Here is a 20,274-nt window from a genome sequence, read left to right on the forward strand (position 1 = left end):
TTTCCCTGGAAGAGAGCCCACTCCTCCTTCCTCCCTGAGGCTGTAGGCCCAGCTCTTTATTTTGAAAAACAGTGAACAGTTGGCAGACTAGAGGTATCCAAGGTTTGGACTGGGTCCTGTGCTCTGGCCTTTGGAAGTCCAGTGTTCCCCAAGGTACCCAGACCCAACTGGGTGCAGGACCCTGTCCTCCTCCTGGCCAGTTGATCAGAATGATGTGACAATGTCCTTGGACAGTGCCACTTTGCCACCTCCATCTCTGTTTCCTGTCCTCAACACGGGCCTACATGGGAAGTGTTCCTCGTAGGACTGAGGAACCAGATCGGAGGTCCCGACAGCCTTGTTCTTGGGTACAGCCTCTGCTCAGTCTGGGGCAGGGCTGCCTGCTCCCCCTGCAGATCTCAGCACTGCAGGCTTCTGCTGGAGCCCACCAGCCCATTGTTGGTAAACTGCCTGTCCCAAGGTGGAAGTGTGCTCTGGCTGATGGCAGGGGTGCTGCTGCTCCCAGTGGCAGGTGTGAATCTGTGGCCAGTGCATAGGCCTGGCCTGGGTGGTTTGGCCCCTTACAGGTGAGACCCTGACTAGGGCCTGAAGGACATCCTGCGAGTGTGGAAGAAGGCCTCGATCTGCTCCAGCGAGCGGCCCCTGGTCTCAGGCACACAGCAGCCTGTGAAGAGCAAGCTGAGCAGGCAGATGGCCGAGAAGAAGAAGAAAGGCACCTGGAGGCCGAAGGCATTCTGCAGTAGGGAGTTGGGAAAGGAGTTACTGACCATACACGGCTTTCGCCAGAATTTTATGGGCTTGGCTAGTACTGACAGCCTGTGGGGCCTTCATCTGGCCACTGCCCCACTTAGAAACCTCCCAGCCTTCCCTACTATTCATTCCCAAGCTTCCCTCAGCCGTCTTGCCTGGAGACTCTACCCTTCCACACCCAAGCTCTAGGCTGCCTACAGGTCCTGTGGGCAGCATGTTGTGTCAGCCCTCCTCTCAACCGTGGCCATTGAATGGGCAGGGCAGGTTCCAGCTTATTGCTGATCCATCTGCATTTCCCTGGGAGAGTCTGGAGCTAGCCAGCATCCGGGTCTTTTCAGGGCCCACTGGATTGCAGGGCTGGGAGCAAGGTGTATTTAGGAAGGCCCTCACACCATGCTATAGTCAGGTAGCAGGGTTATACTAGAGAAGCCTAGCATCTAGGAAGTCAAGAGACAGTGCAGCTGAGCAGGGTACCATGGGCAGAGCTGTATTCTTGGGCTGGGAGGTATAAAGAGCCCCCCAGCATGTTATCACTTGACCAGCCTTAGCCCTTCAGAGGCTCTTCTCCAGGGGCTGCTGGGGAAGACTGCTAATAAAGAAACCTAGCTGGGAGTCCTGGGGCCGAACACTCACCACTGCCAGCAGGAAGTAGTTAGTGAGGACGAAGGCTGTGAGCCAGCTGACCAGCACGCAGAGCCCTGAGGCCACACCACGGGCACGCAAGGGCAGAACCTCAGACATGAGGAGCCAGGTGATGGGACCCCAGCCCATGGCATAGCCTGACCGGAAGAGAGGAGCAGTTAGGCTCAGGCCCTGGAGCAGGGCTGCCTGCTCCTCCTGAGGATCTCAGCTGAGGTATTACATGATATGAGTGGGTGGCTAGAGGGTCCTATTGTCCAACTCCCCAACTCTTTAGGCTACCCAGGACAGTGATGGAACCCTTGTGGCCCCCATCCCCCCAAACAGCCCATCCCAGGTCTCCCCATCACTGTGGTGTCCTACCCATAATGAAGAGCATGGTGGCCAGCAGGGGTATCAGGGTAAGATAGTTGAAGGCTGTGTCCCCCAGGGTCACGATCTCCACAGTGCTGTTGGGGGTCAGAGGCCTTGGCACAAACTGGACGTAGAGCCCCAGTGTCAGGTTGGCAGCAAACATGACGGATGCTGTGGATCATGGCACCTCAGGACCAGATTCCTCCGAGTGTGAGGTCTATTGCGAGCCCCACTACACCTCTGCCCCCAACACAGAAGGGCAAGCTCACGGTCTCCTGCCACACCATTGAGTTGGGTGGGTGGGTGGGCTCCTCTGTGCTTGGAGCATGAGCAGACCTGTGTGGAGCAGCTGCCATTTGCTAGGTCCTGGACCGTGTGCTAGGGAGGCTTGGCTGTGGCCTAGAGTTTGCAGTGGCTGTAGGAGTAAGAGGTGTACATTACAGTGGAGACACTCACCTGACACATAGAGCAGAACTTTTCGGCCCGCCAGGTCCATGGTGACAGCAGCAATCAGCACAGATAGGAGCCTCACAGCACCAACTATCGCTGCATCCTGCTGGGAGGGCTGTGGGGGCAGGGCACTGGGCTGAGAGACCTGGCCTAGTGTCCCGTGCCCTACCCTGACCCTAATGCACTAAGGACGTTCAGCCCTAAGTCCAGGGTCACTGCCCCCTCCCTTTTTGGGGGGCCATGAGCTATCCTAGCTATCGAGCCCTAGGTACTTCTTCTGTGCCCCAGCAGGGGCATGTCTGCTGTGCCTGCTACTAGCCATAGTGGGCACAGCCCCTGGTTGGACAGCAGTGGTCGACTTGAGTCACCCTTATCTTTACACCTCATAGCAGGAAGAACCTGGGGTGGAACTGGGCTCCAGGGACCTTCTAGTCCCTCCTGGGATCTGAGCCTGGGGGCCACTGTCCCAAGAGTTATATATCCTATTACATTGTTTTCTTCTGTTCTTCTGCATATTTTAAAGCACTTAAGCTTCGCTTGAGAAGAATGTATTGAGACAGGTTGTGAATGAGAGGCATCCAGGTCTCAGCCACTAACTTCCTGGCTGCCCTGCCTGTCAGGGCTCTGGGCAGTGCTGGCCGAGTGGGTTCTCACCAGCACCACGGATGTGTTGTCGAAGATGGTCTGTAGGTACACCAGGATGGGTGTGATGCCTGTCAGCTGCTGCAGAAAGCGCATCAGTACTGCAATGAGAACAGGCCGGTACACACGGGGTTCCCGGGCTTCCGCCCACGACACTCGGCTACTCTGGAACACAAAGCTGCCGTTGAGGGCTATGCCAGGCTCTCTAGCCCTGGCCACCCTGTCTTGGCACTTGTGAGTCTAGGAGAGGCCCAACCACAGGAGGCTGCAAGGGCTCTGCACACTAGCAGGAACCGCTCGCTCTTGTTTGAGGAAAGGCAACCAACCAAGGCACAGAGAGGTCTAGTGACTGTCCGAGGCTACACAGAGCTTTCTCTGTCGGGGCCTGATCAAGCTCTACCACACATGCTGCACCTGTCTCCGCACGTTGTCCTGGATCTGCTCAAACTCCCAATGGACCTCGGAGTCAGCTCGCAGCCAGGTCAGCGCCTGCAGTGCCTCCTCATCCCGGCTCTTTGAGAGCAAGAAGCGAGGAGAGTTGGGCATGAAGCTGAGCAGCAGGATCATGATGAGAACCGGCCCCTCTCCAGCCACAGCAAGCCATCGCCAAGGTAGCAGCAGACCTGGTGAGAGAGGCTTCAGTGAGGGGATGGGGCCTGAGTGACCTCACTGCTCCCCAGCCTAGCTCCCTGATTGCCCAAGACCCTGTAGTAAGGGCAGTGTGGGGCTTCAGGAATTGCCTGGACCCTGGCACTAAAGTGGGATCCCTAAACAGCCTCAGTATAATGGGAGAGTATTGGGAAGGCTGGGCCTGGGGCTCTCACCCCCATCACCCAGGCAGGCCAAATCCTGTATGGGCTTCCCTCACGAACTGACAGGACCCTTGTGCTGTGGGAAGGTGGTCCGAAGCTGCTGCGGTAGGATAGACCTCAGTGCTCAGAGATGGGGCTAGGAAGCCAGGTGTCCTGTCTATCAGTGCCGACTTTCTTCAGGAAGAGTTCCATTCCCCCCATCTCCAGAACCTGAACACTGGAGTGCAGGATGGTACTTGCCAAGGGCGTAGAGAGACAGGGATCCAAACACGGCCATGAGCTGCGGTGTGGCCCCCAGGGCCCCACGAACATCAGGGGGTGCAATCTCAGACACGTACACCTGTAAGGCACATGCCCCAACTTGGACTTTAGTGGGGAATTCATGTTCCTGGGTCCACTGGGGTGATCGAGGGACTTGGGAGCCTGGAGAAGCTGGCAGAAGTCTTGTTCTGACCAGAGCTCTGACCTTCCCTTCCCTAGCAAAGAAGTATACAGAAGCTCTCAGCTCTGGCGGGTATGGGTCGGGGGACCCAACCAAGCCCAGGGGCCTCAGACTTGGGGCTGAGCAGGCATCTGTATTTACCCTAGTGACCTCTTTTCTGGGCTTGGTCAGAGGATAAGTTTGTGTATGGAGTATTACATGAGGTAAGCAGTTGGGTGGAGGTGGAGGTGGAGGTGGGCTGGAACTTCCCTTCACATCCCTTGTGCAATGCAAATTTTTTCAGTTGAGCAATGCATGGAACTGAGGTCAAAACACAGGGTAGGAAGTTTTGGGTGACAATGATGTCAGCTGCTTTGGTGGAGGAAGCTGAGGTTTTCTGGGCAATGTAGTGAACCCCACACACTTTCACTGAGCAAAGGCTCAGAGGCAGGGGTGGTCTAGAACAGCCCCAAGGCAATGGAGACATCTGGCCTTACCGGGATGCAGGCAGCAGTGAGTCCCCCGGCAAAGCCCGTCAGCATCCTCCCCAACAGAAGCATCCAGAGGCCACGGGCACCGGCCATGATTGCATAGCCAATGGCTGAGGGGACAGCTGAGAACATGATGCTGAGCTTCCGGCCCAGGAGGTCATTGAGTAACATAGCACTGAGGCCCCCTGCTGCGGCACCCAAGGTGAACACGGACTGCAGGGGTACAAGAAGATAAGTGGCTTTAAGAGCTCTCACCCCCACCGGAGTCTAGAGAGAGTTCCTCCAGAGCTGACCCAAAACCCAGGCATTCATTGGTAGAGTCCCCTGTTGGCAGAGGTGCACAGCAGCCTGTGGACAACTATATGTAAAGGTACCATAAATGTTCTACTCCAGAGGTGCTTTGAGGAGAGGGGGCGCCTGTCTACAGTGGCTCTGTCCAGGAGTGTCCAATATTTTTTTGAGCCCAAGCAGGCCTCAAGAACATGATCTTCCTCCTTCAGCCTCCCAAGTGCTGAAGTTAAAGGCATTTTCTATGGCTCACACACTACCAAAGAGAACCCTATGACTTGTAGGCCTGGGACTTTAAGATTTGGGGGTCATTGGAGTTGTTGAGGAATAAAGAATTTGGCTGGAGTCTGCCACTCATGAGCAGTGGGACCAGGGCACACAGTGTGGCCTCAGTTTCTTAGTTGCGTTATGGGAAAAACATAGTTAACCTCAGGGGTGAAGATATTTCACGAAGTGTCTAGCATGTGCTCAGCATGTGCTGTGCGCCTTGCACATTCCCACCCCATTTGAAATGCTCAGGAGACCCCAAATCTTTCCAGCTTTGCTGTCAAGTCGCAGTCCTAACTCAGGGTCTACTGACATTCTAACGTTAAAGTCTTGGGCTCCTGGGCTCTGTTTAGCCACGTTCTGTCCTTGTCCATATGGCACCTCTCATCCCGCTAGCATCTGGTGTGACTGCCTCCAGGCACCCAGGAGGATGTCAGCTCTGCTGTGGCAGCCTGGCTTTGGGTATGGGGTTGGGAAATCTTCCCCTCAGCCCTGGCCCACATCTCTGCAGGATGTCACTTCCTCATGTCACTTGCCATCACCGCTAGCAGACGGGAATGCGTGTTAGGGAGAGATACCGGTGCTCTAGGGGAGGTTCCAAGGCTAGGTGATTTTAGTTCCCTGTGGTAAGCAGGTTGAGTGGGCCCATGCTCCCTCCACTACCCCATCTGATTTAGAGAACAGGCCTCACCCCAAACCAGGATGCCTGGATTTTGTCCAGGTGTAGTGCTGGGTCAGAAGAGAGCTTCAGTTCAGGGATGACTGGAGATGTGTAGACCAAGGCATACCCAAAGCTGAAATTGCCCAGCACAGCGGCGAAGGTAGCCAGGAACACCCTTCTGTTTTTCAAGGCCCTGGTGGGGGATGGGGTAGAACCAAAGGACCAAGGACAAGTCCTTTAAATGGACCCTGAGTTCCCAGACTGCTGCCTTCCCCGAGCCCATGACCATCCAGCTCGGCAGATAACCAGGAGAGGCCTGGGTCCAGGGCCAGTCAAGTTGTCTTCAGGCCTTAGCAGCAGCTCTGGGAAATCCCCAGGCTGTCGGCTGGGGCTGGTGCCCGTTTTCTCCAGAAAAGAAATTGTGGTTTTTGCCTCCTGTTGTGATGCTCAAAGCTTGTTCTGTGATCTTAGGCAAGACCCATGTCCTCCCCCTGTGGCAGGTGGGGATCCCACCCAGTATTCCTTTGGAGGCTCTCTTCTTTATGGTGGTCCAGTTCTTTAAATAGGACTTGCGAGCATGCGGTAAGAAAGAGTCAGATGACTCTTGGTGGCCACTCACCAGAAGTCAGTAATGGCCCAAGATGTGTATCGTCTGCTGGAGATAAGGCCATCCCAACCTCCCATGCCCACACCCTGAGACTCTCACCCGGCTCGTTCTCTCTCTCCAGGAGTCGCGGGCACCTCGGGGAAGGTATCATAGTCGAGTCCCTCGGTTCTTAGCAGGGGTTCCTGCATGGCCAGCGCGGATGGTCAGATACAGCGGGACTCCACTGCAGAGCTAAAGCATCTGCCTGAGCCCTCAGCACAGCAGGCGAAGCTCCGCCCTACAGATGCGATTGGCTGCAGGGCGGCCCTGCAGAGCCGTGCTGTCCAATGAGACAGCCGCACGCCTCGGATGCAGGGTGCGATCGGGCTCCCGGGCGTGTCCCATCGCGTGCGCCTTGAGGCGCTGGATTCTGCCGGGGAAACCCGCTTCTAGGGCAGGGCCGCCTGAGCACCCTTTCGCCAGGCTAAGAGCGTGGACTGCTCCATGGCTGGGTCTGGCTTTATGGAGGAGAAGCCCAGAGAGTCGTAAGCTTGCCAAGGTCACACGGAGGATTGTTATTATTATATATTTTTTTATTATTGCCTTGCTTGGCCCTGTTCTGTGCCCTCTCCCGTCACATAGATGTCACTTCTACACCTGCCACTTCACTTCTCGCCTCCTAACCCTAGTTGACTCCAATGAATCACTACTTTGGGTGTGTACAGTAAGTAGGAGGAGGGTGGAGCAGAAACAATTAGGGGTAACTCCAGCAGGTGCCCTGCGGTGTCTCACCCCATAGCTGTGGACAAACCCCAAGGCTTCTCTCTGCTAGCAAGCAATCTGTCTCTGAGCTACATTCCTGATCTCTGGGATTTCCTGGTTGTCCAAATAGCTTGCACTGTTCAAAATCATTCCAGTAATGGTATAAAATGACCAAAAAAAACGAAACAGAAACTTCTCTAGGAGGTGGAAAAAGCCACAATCAAGATGCCTATCTGTGTCTTTGGACTTTTTCAGTCACAGGAGTGGACTTACTTCCTGTTCACATTTATAAACTGACCCTTTGTTACCAGGCTATTAAAACAGTAAAGGGTGTTGTAGAAGTCTCAGTTCCCCTTTAGAAACACTTCTAGAGAGGACAGTAGAGACCACAAAACTGCTGCGACCCACCCTGGCTGGACGTCTTTCCTTCCTGTGTTTGCCTTGCCTGTCTGTTACTTAGTGGGGAGGTGAACTTTCAGTGAGTGGTGTTCCACTTCACATCCAAGCTGAGTGTGTGTGTGTGTGTGTGTGTGTGTGTGTGTGTTATACATAATTTTGGGAGCCTGAGAGCACTGGCTGCTCTTGCAAGGACTCAGGTTTGATTTCCCAGCCCCACGGGTTGGCACACAACCCTCCTCTTACCTCCATTTCCAGGACAATTGGTGCCTTTTGGCATCAGCTTTTATGTGGTACAGACAAAACACCCAAACATGTGAAAAACTTAAGATATATAATTTTTAAATTTTATGTCTGTCTGTGAGTCTGTGCTCCTGAAGCTGAAATGATGGACTTGTAGGAGCTGGAGTTACAGGCCGGTCAGTCACCAAATAGTAATGGGAGCCAGAGCATATAGGACCTGGTCTTGTAACCGCTGAACCATCTCTTCAGGCCCCTTCCACTCCTTTGTCATTTGAGACAGGGTCTGATGTATTCCAAGCTGGCATCAAACTTTCTAGGTAGCCACCCACTTTAATTTTATCCTCTGGCCTCCACCTCCAATTGGGACTGCAGCCCTGGATTCATTCTGTGCTAGGGATTGGACCCAGGCAGGCACTACATTAACTGAGCCACAGCCCTATCTTACTCTGAGATAAGTTTCACCAGGTTGTCCAGACTGGCCTTTCAATACTCCTGCCTTAGACCACTAAATACTTGGGGTTGTTAGGTAGGTAGTCAGACATGCAATCTTGGTGGCCTTTGAGGACATCTCTCACACAATCAGTTCTGTATCCCACTTCCTGTGTCCTGGCAATGCAGCTTTTAAGGAAATGTCATAGTTGCTCCTTAAAAAATTTAAAAAAAAAAATGGGGGCGGAGGGGAAGGTCTCTCTATTTAGCTATGGGTGACCTGGAATTTACTATATTCCCTGGTGGCCTGCCAGGGATTATTTAAGGACCTTTTTTGAAAATATATTTTACTACATTTTGTTTGTTTATGTGTGTGTGTGTGTGTGTGTGTGTGTGTGTGTGTGTGTGTGTGTGAGAGAGAGAGAGAGAGAGAGAGTGAGTACCATAGAGAGAGAAGACATAAGTGAACAACTGGAGATAATCAGTTCTCTTCTTCTACCCTGTGGTCCCAGAAGCTGGACTCAGATTGTCTAGTTTAGGTAGCAAGCATCTTTACCCACTGAGCCATCTCACCAGCCCAGGACAGAGCGGGTCACTATATTCTGCTGGCAAGGCAAGTTCCCTGTGTCTTACCATGTTTCTTTCCCATGCTCCCATGTGGTCCTTGTCTGTGGGATGTGATGTAGGAGGGTGAAGCCTTTGACAGGCTCTTCTCATTTGGCTCACTGGGATGCTTTCTTTCCCTCACCCACCATTCCCATAACCAAGAATGACCTTGGCTCAAATTTAGGGGAAGAGAGGGGAGCAAAGAGAGCAGCTGGGGCTTGCCCCAATTTGGCACTGTGGGTTGGTCCCTGAAGCCCATGACAGAAAATGGAGGCACTGTTCAGCTTTGACCATGTGTGCTGTGTGTGATCCCAGGCTTCAGGGCCTTTCAGACGAAAAAAATTTACATGTTGCTCGAGTGTGCGTGTGCGCATGCGTGTGGTAGTGCATGCTGCATATGTGAAGGTCAGCGGCCAACTTGCAATAGTTGCTTCTCTTTTTCACATTTGCCTCAAATGAGAGCAAAGTTACACATGGGCACACTGTCCCTTCTTGCCTTTTCTTCTATGGGCTCCTGCCCCACTGGTAGTTTGTGAAAACAAGGATTGGGAGCCAAGCCCAAGCCGGTCCTAGTGACACTTCTGTTCCCCCTAGCTGAGATCAGACCTTCTCTACCAAGGCAACAGGTGGACTCCTTTCCCATGAGGCCATGGATCTCCCTGCTGCTTTCTGCTTCCAACTTCCCTTCCCTTACAAGCCTCTGCTGTCTCTGGGATCTCCCTTGCTTACCCGTTCAGGGAGACTCACCTCCAGCTACTTCCTCTTGCTCCCAGCATCCTCTTGGCTCCTGCTACACCCATTCTAACCTCAGTACCTTTCCAAAAGGGGTGAGACTGTACTCTCATGATATTTTCTTTCTTCCTTCCTTCCTTCCTTCTTTTCTTTTTCTTTTCTTTCTTTTTTTTTTTTTTTTTTTTTTTTTTTTTGGAGACAGGGTTTCTCGGTTTCTCTGTGTAGCTCTGGCTGTCCTGGAACTCACTTTGTAGACCAGGGTGGCCTCGAACTCAGAAATCCACCTGCCTCTGCCTCCCGAGTGCTGGGATTAAAGGCGTGTGCCACCATGCCCAGCATCATGATATTTTCTAGCAGTTCCTACTGCCATGGGAGAAAGGTCAATAAGTTTCCTTTCTTCCTTTTATATGTATTCCAGGGTATGTGTGTGTGTGTGTATATATATATATATATATATATGCTAGGATGCCATATACATAAAAAAACAAATTCTGTTTTTGTAGAGAGAATCTCTTATTACTGTATGGAATTATCACTTGTTAATAAAAAGCTGGTGGTTGACCAATGAGCAGAGGCAGGAAATAGGAGGTGGGAATTCAGGTAGAGAAAAAATCTGGGAAAGAGTCTTAGGAGATTTACCCAGAACTCTTAGGAGACAGAAGTAGACTGAGCAGAGGTGACCAGCCATGTGGCACTCATAGAATAGAATAAATGGGTTAATTAAGTTACAAGCTAGTCGGAGACAAACCCTAGCTTATGGCCTAGGCATTTATTTATTCATATGTAATTAAGTCTCAGAATCATTATTTCAGGAATTGGGGTGCGGGTGGGAAAGCCTGCAGTTACACGTTTTCTGTTATCTATGTCTAGAAAAGAAACAGAGAAGCCAGAGGAAGCTGAAGTCACTGGACAAAGATGGAGGAGTGAGAACAGGCAGCATGAACTGGCAGACAGATGCTAGATCTGTGAAGAGACACACAGGTCACTGGAGGGGACAGTACTCAAAATAGGGTACCCTCCTAAGGCACTTTCTACTCTCCCAAATTAAAGGATTCTTAGACAGAGCGCAAACATTGCCCCTGTCCTGGCCTCCAGTTGGCCTCTGATAGAGGTTTTTTTTTTTTTTGTTTTTGTTTTGTTTTGGTGTTTTTGCATCTTCTGTAGCCCATGCTGGGCTCAAAGTGACTACGTTTGTCAAGGTCAATCATGGCTGATAATCACTCCTGCCTAGAGTTATTATTGAAGAAGGAGCCTCAACTGAGAAAATGTCTTAAAATGATCCAGCTGGAAGGCATTTTCTTAGCTAGTGATTGATGGGGGAAGGACCCAGCCCATTTGGGTGGTGCTACTCCTGAACAGGTGGTCCTAGGTTCTATAAGAAAGTAGCTGAGTCATGAGGGACAAGCGAGTAAACAACACTTCTCTGTGGACTCTGCACTAGCTTCTGCCCCTAGATTCCTGACCTGTTTGAGTTCCTGTCCTGACTTCCTTCAGTGATAAACCCTCTCACCTCCAAGTTGCTCCTGGTCATGGTGTTTTATCACAGCGACAGAACCCCTAACTAGGATGTTCCCTTCCCAGGTGCTGAGGTGGTAGGCCAGGCGCCATGGTTGTCTTGGCTAAGTTTATTTATTTAAAGAATTATTTATTATGTATACAGTGTTCTGCCTGTAGGCCAGAAGAGGGTGCCAGATATCATTATAGATGGTCATGAGCCACCATGTGGTTACTGGGAATTGAATTTAGGACCTATAGAAGAGCAGCCAGTGCTCTTAACCTCAGCCCCCAACTGATTTATTGAAATCTACTTAGTTTGTGTGTGTGTGTGTGTTGTCTTTTCTTGCATGCATGTCTGTGCATTATATGCATGCCTGGTGCCCTAGGAGGCCAGACAATGGCCTCAAATTCCCCAAGACTGGAGTTACAGATGGTTGTAGGTTGCTGTTTGAGTGCTGAGAATTGAACCAGGGTTCTCTAGAAGAGCAGCCAGTGCTCTTAACCACTGAACAATCTTTTTAGCTCTTGGGTAAACTCTAAAGATCTCTCCTTGATAGCACTCCTCTGGTCAGTTGTTACCTTGTATACAGGACATTGGCCTTTGACTTTTGGAGACGGCCACCAGCATAGCACTCCAGTGACAGATATCCACATTTCTGTAAACAGGCCTTTCTAATACAACCTGGTTATGGGCTACTAGTAGGGTAGGTGGGATGATCACAGCCACTCTTTACATCTACTGTGAGTAGATGTAAAGGTCTCAGATGCATTTCTCTGGCCGAGATTCTGAGTGGTATTTTACCTTCAGATCAGTAAATTTGTTACGGGCTTTTAACTGGTATTCACTCTGCAATATCCCAATTGCTGGCCTTTAAAGTCATCCCTGGATTTGATCTCCCAAGATCTTATGGAACACTGTATGGTTCTTCTTTATTTCATAGGACTCTCAGCCTATAGGTAAATCTGTGGGCATTGGATACCATCTTTATTGCTCTTGAAGATCCTAGTTCTCTGGACAGTTGAGAGCAGGTTCTGTCTACTGTAATATTGTACTGATCCTATTAGTCTCTGGAGCCGTATAATTAACCGCCACTTTAATTTATCCCTCTCTCTCTCTCTCTTTTTTTTTTTTTTCCTGAGACAGGGTTTCTCTGTATAGCCCTGGCTGTTCTGGAACTCACTTTGTAGACCAGGCTGGCCTCAAACTCAGAAATCTGCCTGCCTCTGCCTCCCAAGTGCTGGGACTAAAGGCGTGCGCCACCACTGCCCAGCTAATTTATCTCTTTCTATTCAGAGTTGATCTACCCTCAGGGGGTCATATGAGAACCTAAATCCATCTGTCTGGGCCCCTGATCTTCTTCCAAGATCTGGAGTCCAGCAAGGCTGAAGACATAAATGCTTCTACCTGTTGCAGCCTGAAGTAGCCAGATCCACTCAGTACTAGTCACCTAAGTGATTTTTAACGCCTACCTCTTGAGAGGGACTCATAGGCAGCTATTAAACGCCAGACATTAATTAGCAGGCATGGTCATTGAGGCTGGTTCCCTTCGGTCGTCTTGGACTCCACCTTCTGTTTCCCTGAAAACACTCTGAATTTTAAGGATGGAGAAGGGTCTTGACCGTGCTCCTTAAGACTGGCAATGCTGTGTGAAAGGGAGCTGGGCTAAGGAAGCAGGGCTCTGTGTCCCACTGTGGAAGAACCATTTCCTTCCGGTCAAGCAGAGCTGGTCTATACATTTGTTTATTTATTTATTATTATATGTATTTAGTGTTTGTGTGTGTAGCAGAGATTAGAGGTCAGAGGACAACTTGAGGGGATCAGTTCCCTTTTTACTCCGTGGGTCCTCGGGGTTGAAGTCAGGTCATCAGGCTTGGCAACAGGTGCCTGAACCCACGGATGGAGCCATCTTACTGTCCTCGTGTCCCTTCCTCCCTTTCCTTTGATCTACCTGATTACATGATTTATTTATTTATTTATTATTTATTTATTTATCAAAAGAACTAGATCTAGTAAAAAGAAAAAGGAATGGCTTATGATTTTGACTCTGGCCCTGGGCAGAGAAATAACATTCTTTTTTTGGGGGGGGTGGAGGGGCTTGAGACAGGGTTTCTCTGTGTAGCCCTGGCTGTCCTGGAACTCATTCTGTAGACCAGGTTGACCTCGAACTCAGAAATCCGCCTGCCTCTGCCTCCCGAGGGTTGAGATTAAAGGCGTGCCACCACGTCCGGCTACATTTCTTTTTTAAAAAAGATTTTATTTATGGTCATTGCTTATCGAGTGGAAGCCACTGCCTTAGTTCTCTTTTCCGTCTTGCAAGATGGCGGGTGAAAAGGCGGAGAAGCCTGATACAAAGGAGAAGAAACCTGCAGCCAAGAAGGCTGGAAGTGATGATGGCACCTCTGGTCCCTGGGCCACTGGTGCAGCCAAAAAGGGTAAAGCCCAGGAAGGGGAAGCCCCGTTGCAGTCAAAACCCTGCCCTGGTGAGAGGAATTGGCAGGTACTCCCGATCTGCTATGTACTCCAGGAAGGCCTGGTACAAAAGGAAATACTCGGCTGCCAAGTCCAAGGTTGAGAAGAAGAAGAAAAGGGAGAAGGTCCTTGCTACTGTCACCAAAACAGTTGATGGGGACAAGAACGGTGGCACCCTGGTGGTGAAGCTTCAAAAAATGCCTAGGTATTATCCCACCGAAGACGTGCCTCGGAAGCTGCTGACATGGCACGGAGCCCTTCCGCAGCAGTGAGACGGCTGCGCTCCAGCATCACTCCCGGGTCGGTCCTGGTCCATCATCCTCACTGGCACCACAGGGACAAGAGAGTGCTTCTTCTGAAGCAGCTGGGCAGTGGCTTGCTACTTGTGACTGGACCTCTTGCCATCAACAGAGTACCTCTACGTAGAACACACCGGAAGTTTGTCATCGCCACCTCTACAAAAGCTGCTATCAGCGAGGTTAAAATCCCCAAACACCTGACTGACGCTTACTTCAAGAAGCAGCAGCCTCAAGCTCAGGCATCAGGAGGGCGAGAACTTCCACACAGAGAAGGAGAAATGTGAGATACAGAGCAGTGAAAGGCTGATCAGAAAACGGTGGACTCACAGATTTTGCCAAAGATTAAACCGTTCCCCAGCTTCAAGGCTACCTGCGATCTCAGTTCTCCCTAACAAACAGGATGTAACCTCATAAACTGGTGTTTTAAGTTGCTTACAACCTAACTAAACAGCTTCATATGTTAAAAACAACAACAATGAAAAATATTTTATTTATTTATTTTATACACAAGTGCTCTATCTGCATATATGTCTGCATGCCAGAAGATCCCATTACAGATGGTTGTGAGCCTCCATGTGGTTGCTGGGAATTGAACTCAGGACCGCTGGAAGGGCAGACAGTGCTCTTAACCACTAAGCCATCTCTCCAGCCCCAAGAAATAACATTCTTAACTGCCTAAAATATAAGAATGGGTAAGGTGTGGTGTTCACAGTTTTAATCTCAGCACCTGGGAGGCAGAGGCAGGCAGATCTTTTGACTTTAAGGCTAGTCTGGTCTACATAGAGAATTCTGGGTTAGCCAGGGCTACATGGTAAGACCCTGTCTCAAATCAAACTTCAATTGTATTAATAGACAACAAAAAAGAGTGCATGTTCAGTGTATGTGCCTCCTCATGAGTTTTGACAACTTGGAGAGGCCTCCAGCCAAGACATAAATTACTACTTCCCAGAAGGTTGTCTTGGGTGGTTGCACCCTCTTTCCCATTGCCCCTCCCCTAGGTTGCTGTGATTGAGATTAGGCAAGCTTCGCAGCCTTGCACCTGTTCCGAGCCTGTTGGCTCAGGCTTCATGTGGGTGGGGTGGGGGAAAGGGGAAAGCACAGACTGCTGTGCTGTGGTTTTGCCATTTGTCCCTTTTGCTTGTGGGGTAAGTGGTGCCTTTAAGTGGACAGGTGTTTCTGGATTGAAACTAACAGTAAGATGGTGAGGGTCCCCAGACCTCAACTGCCCTCGTGAGCAATGAACCCTGAGTTGCTAATGGTCTTCTGTTCTGAGCATTTGTGTGGCTTCAACAAGTTTTGCTCATCTGTTTTGTTTTGTTTTGTTTTGTTTTTCCAGACACTGTTTCTCTGTGTAGCCCTGGCTGTCCTGGAACTCACTCTGTAGAGCAAGCTGGCCTCTGCTGGGATTTTTGGTGTGTACCCCCTCCGCTGCTACTGCCTCCTCCTCCTTCTCCTCTTCCTCTTTAAAATATTTATTTATTTATTTTATTTATATGAGTACACGGTCACTTTCTTCAGACACACCAAAAGAGGGCACCGGATCCCATTACAGATGGTTGTGAGCTACCATGTGGTTGCGGGATTTGAACTCAGGACCTCTGGAAGAGCAGTCAGTGGTCTTACCTAAGTCACCTCTCCAGTCCAACACTTCTTCTTTTAAAGTGAACAATTTGATGTGCATCCATCGCAAAGGTTATTGGCCTCTGTAAGGAACTTTAAGGTTGTTCTCTTGCTGGGGGCTTGCTGCATTCTCTTGCTTGTGTCGGACTCAGTCAGTTGTCTGGGAACTTAGCCTTTGATTAGGTGTGAAGGCTTTCCCTCTGCTTACCCTGTGCCCTGTACAGTACTGGGCACCACAGCATCTGGAAGCCCCTTGCTGAATTGATCTCAATCTCCTTCTCTTCCTAACCCTGCCACTGCGCAGTGTGAGACTCTGCGCAACCGGCCATGGGTGAAGGCTGGCCCCGGGGGTGGGGGGTGGGGGGGCAGCTCTTCTCTGAGACACTAGCTGCTCTACTCTGTGGACACACCCACAAGGGTGGAGGCACAGCACTTGGAGGAGTCCCTGTTTCCTATAGCCCAGCTCTATCTAGCTCCTCCCAGGCATGCCCCTCCCCAGAGGTGGGCAGTACTGAACAAAGGCCTCAGCTGGATCTATTCAGAGGAGGTGGTAGAGGGGCAAGCTCTCCCAGGATATGAGACCCCTATGGCTGGAAGGTAACTGCTCTTGGGGGTTGCAGTCCTAAAAGGGTGATGCCACACAGAGCCCACATAGGTGGAGAGAAGGGCTTGGGGATCCGGCTTAGGACAGATTTCAGAGTAGAAACAACCTTTCCTCCTGCCTCCTGCACTGACCACCCCAGGACACTAAATCTCAACAGGCCTTCCATGAGGGGTTCTACCCTGCCCCAAAGAAGGGACTCTTAAGACTGCTTGCCTGGAAGCCACCTGCTATAATCCAAGTGTGTCTGGAGGCCACAGTTGACTTTGCAGACTCTTGGAGCCTCTTGTCTCTCATCTCTAAGGTAGCTAGCTGGAACGTGGAATCCATGTCACCTGTAAGTGGAAGGCAGCTGGGAGGATGGGGTGGATCTCCTTCCTGGCCTTCACCAAGGGCCTTCCAGACCAGCCCAACAACCTCTAAGTGCCTGGGGAACTGGCAGAGTGGCATTCCAGGACTGTGACACTGGGGCTAAGGTCTCCAGCATCTCAGGGGGAGGTAGGGGGTAAGGAGATGTGAGGTGAAGCCAATGGTGGTGGGAAGGAGACCCACCTGACCCTTGCTCTCCCAGGTGCCACCAACAGCCCCTTTCACAATGGAGAAAACAGTGTGTCCAGGGCCGTGGTGGAGTACTGGTGACCACTCTGGTCTATTCCTCTAGCCAGGGAGTTGTACAGAGAACAAGATGCAAATGAGACCTCAGCCTTCACCCTTCTTCCTTCCCACAGATGAGCCGCCCTGGACCCCCAGAGGAGAAGGTCTCTGAAACCCAGTTGTCCGGGGTTCCCGACGCCCCTGAAGATGCTCCTGGTGATGACATAGATGGTGCAGAGGATTCAGACTTGGTGCCCTCTGTCACCCTGGCTGCAGCCCTCATCCTAGTGTTCCTCCTGATGTCATTCTGGCTAGCATAGCCACCCTGTCAAACCTCCTGCCACCCTGCTAAGCTTCCTACTAAGTGGGTTCCTGAGCAGAGGACAGCAGGACAGCTGGGCTCCTAGCTCTGCTCTGGGTCGATGGCATTCAGTGCTGTGTGAGACCTGTCGAAGGAGGACCCCGTGGGAGGCTACAGCCTGGACCCCTATGTTTAGGCAGCTCATGTTCATTCCTCTGGTCTGCTTCCATTGATAAGAACAGCTGTGTTCCCCATCTTTGGGAAGCCATGCTGGGGGCTTCAGATAAAGCTGAATGACTCCAGGCATTTGTATCAATGAGTGGGAGTAACTGTGTGGTCAGTCTTTCTATTCTGGGCCTCAGTTTCCCCAGTTTTCAAGGTGGGCTGGTAGTGCCTGTTTCTTGGAATTTTGAGGAAGATGTCCAGTGAGTGGCCTTCTGTGGTCACGCTGATCTATACTCCCCCAACACACCAGCCTCTGAGCACTCACCCAAAAGATTCATGGGAAAGGGGCAAAGGAGCTGCCTCCAAAGGATGCACTGGTCTCATCTGCCACCTGGTGGTCAAAGATAGAATTGCACTTGCATAGAGGTTTGGAGCGTTCCAAGGGTGGGCTTTTTTTTTTTTTTTTCCTTTCTTTTTTGAGATGTGAAGTTTGAGATTTTTTTTCATGAGCAAGGATCCCGCTGCCAAGTGAAAGCTGTTTTGACATTTGCTGCTGCTATCTGTTCCCCATCTCTGTCTTTGATCTAAAAGCCATTAGAGAGGCGGCAACTCTCCTGTTTTAAGGCAGGATTATGGGTGGTTCCCTTCTCAGGACACCATGCCTTCCTGCCTTCAGCAGCCTGAGTTCCACAAGAGACTTTCCTCTCAGGCATGACTGCTTTTCAGGTAGGGATCTGCTGGTTGGGTCTGGAAGGACAAGGCCATGGTACAAACATATCTAGAGAACCCTGCAGTTATCCACATCCCACTGCTCTGCCAAGCCTAGGGGAAGAGGGTACTGAAGCATTCAGAGAACGGCCCAGGTGGCCCAGGATTGCTATGGCCTGGCTGGTGGCCAGAGACTGTCAGGAGGCTCTGGGGTGTCTCCAGGAGAGCTGCCTCAGACAGTGGGGTGTTTATGTTCTCCAGATGCCAACCTTCCTTCCAGGAACTTGGGGTCTTGGAGGGGAGGAGTGAAGATGGGTCTGAGCTCTGGTTTCTGAACTATTCTGTGCCCATGCCAGGGTCCCAGTAGAGGGCGCTGCTCCCTCCTGGGAATGTGAAGCACATGACTGTGTGCCCCACTGGGGACAAAGCCCTCTGCTCCAGGTTGACAGCAGTCTTAGTCCAACACTTGGGTCCTGTAGTCTCAGGCAATATGAGAAGTGAGCAGGAGCTTTAGGTGGCCTCAGAGTCTTGGAGGAGTATAGGTGTAGTCCTTGAAGCAATGGTGACAGGCACTTTGGCTGGTAGAGAGTTGGATGATGCTTTCCCACCAGCTGGATAGGAGGCGGCATGCGGGGGGCCAGGGTGTCCAAGCAAAGAGGAAAGTGGGACTCTCAGTGGGCCGCTGTGGGGTAGACCTCCACAGTGAGGCTCTGAGCATGAGAAGTAGCAGGGCCTTAAGTATGGCTCCCGCAGCCTCTGACCTTCTTCTCTTACCCCTATTTATCCCTGCTGGAGGAGAGAAGCTGAAGCCAGACACCTGGTCCCTCTTGTTCTCTGGGTTTCTACTCTTGTGCCTTTGGGTGCAGCTGGTTAGTGAACAAGTCTGACCTCTTTGGAATTTAGCACAAGTTGTCACTTTCTATCTGGTGTGACCCCAAGCCCCTCTTCCCTCCTGACACCTGCCCACCTGTGAAGCTGACCAGACGCGAAGCTAGAACATCAGTGCCCTTTCCCTCGACGACTGCGCTCACCGCTGTCCTTTCTGTCAGGCATGGATGGCAGCAGCATCCTGGAAATCGTGACGACTGCAGGCTTCGGGGAGCTCAGGAGAGCTGGGCCGTGGACAGAAGCTCTTCCAGGCTTGCCTGCCTGAAATCCAGGTTCTACCACAGTTCCAGTGCCAACAAGCTACCCATGCAGGCCAGGGCAAGTGCATGCATTGTTAAATAGGACTCATGAAAATGCCCTGTGGTTTCCAGGTCTCCAGTGGCCAGCTCGCTCTGTCTGGCCCCATTCCTGGATTCTCAGTGCCCAGCCCATCAGCACAAAGTACCTGGGGAGAATGCAGGCCAGGAAGAAATTGCATCTGCAAGGAAAATATTGTTTTATAGAATTCAGTGGCCCATTCTGTAAACATTGTGGTTCTGCCTCAGGTTTTTTTCCTGCCTGTCTTCAGGGAGCACCTCCAGGGAGCACCTCCAGGGAGCACCAGGGAGCACTGGGCAGCCAGATGCCTGAGCTTAGGAAAATATGTGCTTTGGGTGAGTTGGCTGTTGCACAGGATGGACTTGGGGACTTTACCAGGCATGTGAGAGAATCCAGGAGTGGTGCTGGTTGGAGTTTTCCTCCAGAGGCTTATAGAGAGACAGTGTATGGATACACACGTGGATATGAATGTTTGTCTATGTACATCTGTATTTATGTATGCATGAGGATAATTATACATGTGTATGCATTTATCCGTGTGGTGTTTGTACTACGGTAGCAGCAGGGGTGAAGGGGTGGGAAGGAGTGTTCTCAAGAGCTGGAGTAAAACTGCCTATGAGCCAGGTCAGACATGGGAACACTTACAGGGAGAGTGCAAGGGGCTCACAGGCGCAAGACCAGTGCCTCCTTGGGGCAGACATGGCTTTCTGTTGTTATGGAAGAGAGTAGCTGGAAGCAGGTGGACACTCAACACTGCTGTGACCTTTTCCACTTATTAAGTGGACACAGGTTCTGGGCAGGGTTGCCACTAGGCTATAGATAGAAAAATCCTGGGCTTTCTATCAGATAAACTGGGGCTGTTGACTTTCTTCTCACTTGGGATAAAGGGTTTTAAGCACTGTGAGGTGCGTGTGGTATGCTCCAGAGCCCAGTAACCCTCGCTGCATCACCTATGTATCCTGAGGGAAGGGGGAGACATAGTGTTGCTGTCTTCAGAGGCAGGCAGAGGTGGCTCTCAGGACAGTTGGATGGTGCTACTGCCTGGCTGCCTTTCTTAGATAGGCCAGCAATCATCTGAGAGGGGAAAGACAGGGATGAGGAGGGGAAAGGCAGCCCAGGGTAGGAAGCTGAGACCATCCTTGTGGCAGTGATGAGCAGTGCCAGGTCATCCACCCATATGCTACCAAGTGCCTGGGACAGCCCTGGGACCCCTGGCTACTCCTCATCTTCTTTCTAGCCTCCTGTAAGGTTCTTCAAGGTCAACTCACAGTGCTGGAGGATCAC

General features: G+C 51.2%; 1 protein-coding gene, 1 long non-coding RNA gene and 1 pseudogene across 7 annotated transcripts; 2 read left to right on the plus strand and 1 right to left on the minus strand.

The window, feature by feature from the left end:
- Positions 1 to 27: 27 nt before the first annotated feature.
- Slc2a6 (solute carrier family 2 (facilitated glucose transporter), member 6) lies at positions 28 to 6,665 on the minus strand. 4 transcript variants are annotated; one of them, XR_374081.4, is made up of 10 exons: positions 6,482 to 6,665; positions 5,806 to 5,968; positions 4,566 to 4,772; positions 3,888 to 3,987; positions 3,250 to 3,458; positions 2,848 to 2,995; positions 2,200 to 2,308; positions 1,753 to 1,914; positions 1,384 to 1,529; positions 28 to 734 (listed from the first exon to the last, which is right to left on the minus strand). XR_374081.4 is itself a non-coding variant. In NM_172659.2 (10 exons), the coding sequence occupies exons 1-10, from the start codon at positions 6,568 to 6,570 to the stop codon at positions 579 to 581; spliced, it is 1,494 nt and encodes a 497-aa protein (NP_766247.2). In that variant the 5' UTR covers positions 6,571 to 6,663; the 3' UTR covers positions 30 to 578. The 4 variants fall into 4 exon arrangements, 3 of the variants coding, with proteins under 3 accessions (XP_006497980.1, NP_766247.2, NP_001171098.1); NM_172659.2 differs by having other exon boundaries at positions 30 to 734; positions 2,848 to 3,000; positions 6,482 to 6,663; XM_006497917.4 differs by lacking the exon at positions 5,806 to 5,968 and having other exon boundaries at positions 2,848 to 3,000; positions 6,482 to 6,655.
- Gm13397 (predicted gene 13397) lies at positions 13,293 to 14,257 on the plus strand (annotated as a pseudogene).
- On the plus strand, positions 15,344 to 19,523 carry Gm13398. 3 transcript variants are annotated; one of them, XR_374184.2, is made up of 3 exons: positions 15,344 to 16,012; positions 16,159 to 16,353; positions 16,745 to 19,523. It is a non-coding gene; the product is annotated as a predicted gene 13398 (long non-coding RNA). The 3 variants fall into 3 exon arrangements; XR_374182.2 differs by having other exon boundaries at positions 16,177 to 16,353; XR_374183.4 differs by having other exon boundaries at positions 15,790 to 16,012; positions 16,177 to 16,320.
- The last annotated feature ends 751 nt before the right edge of the window (positions 19,524 to 20,274 follow it).

Source organism: Mus musculus, chromosome 2, assembly GCF_000001635.26.
Source record: "Mus musculus strain C57BL/6J chromosome 2, GRCm38.p6 C57BL/6J".
Lineage (NCBI taxonomy): Eukaryota > Metazoa > Chordata > Mammalia > Rodentia > Muridae > Mus > Mus musculus.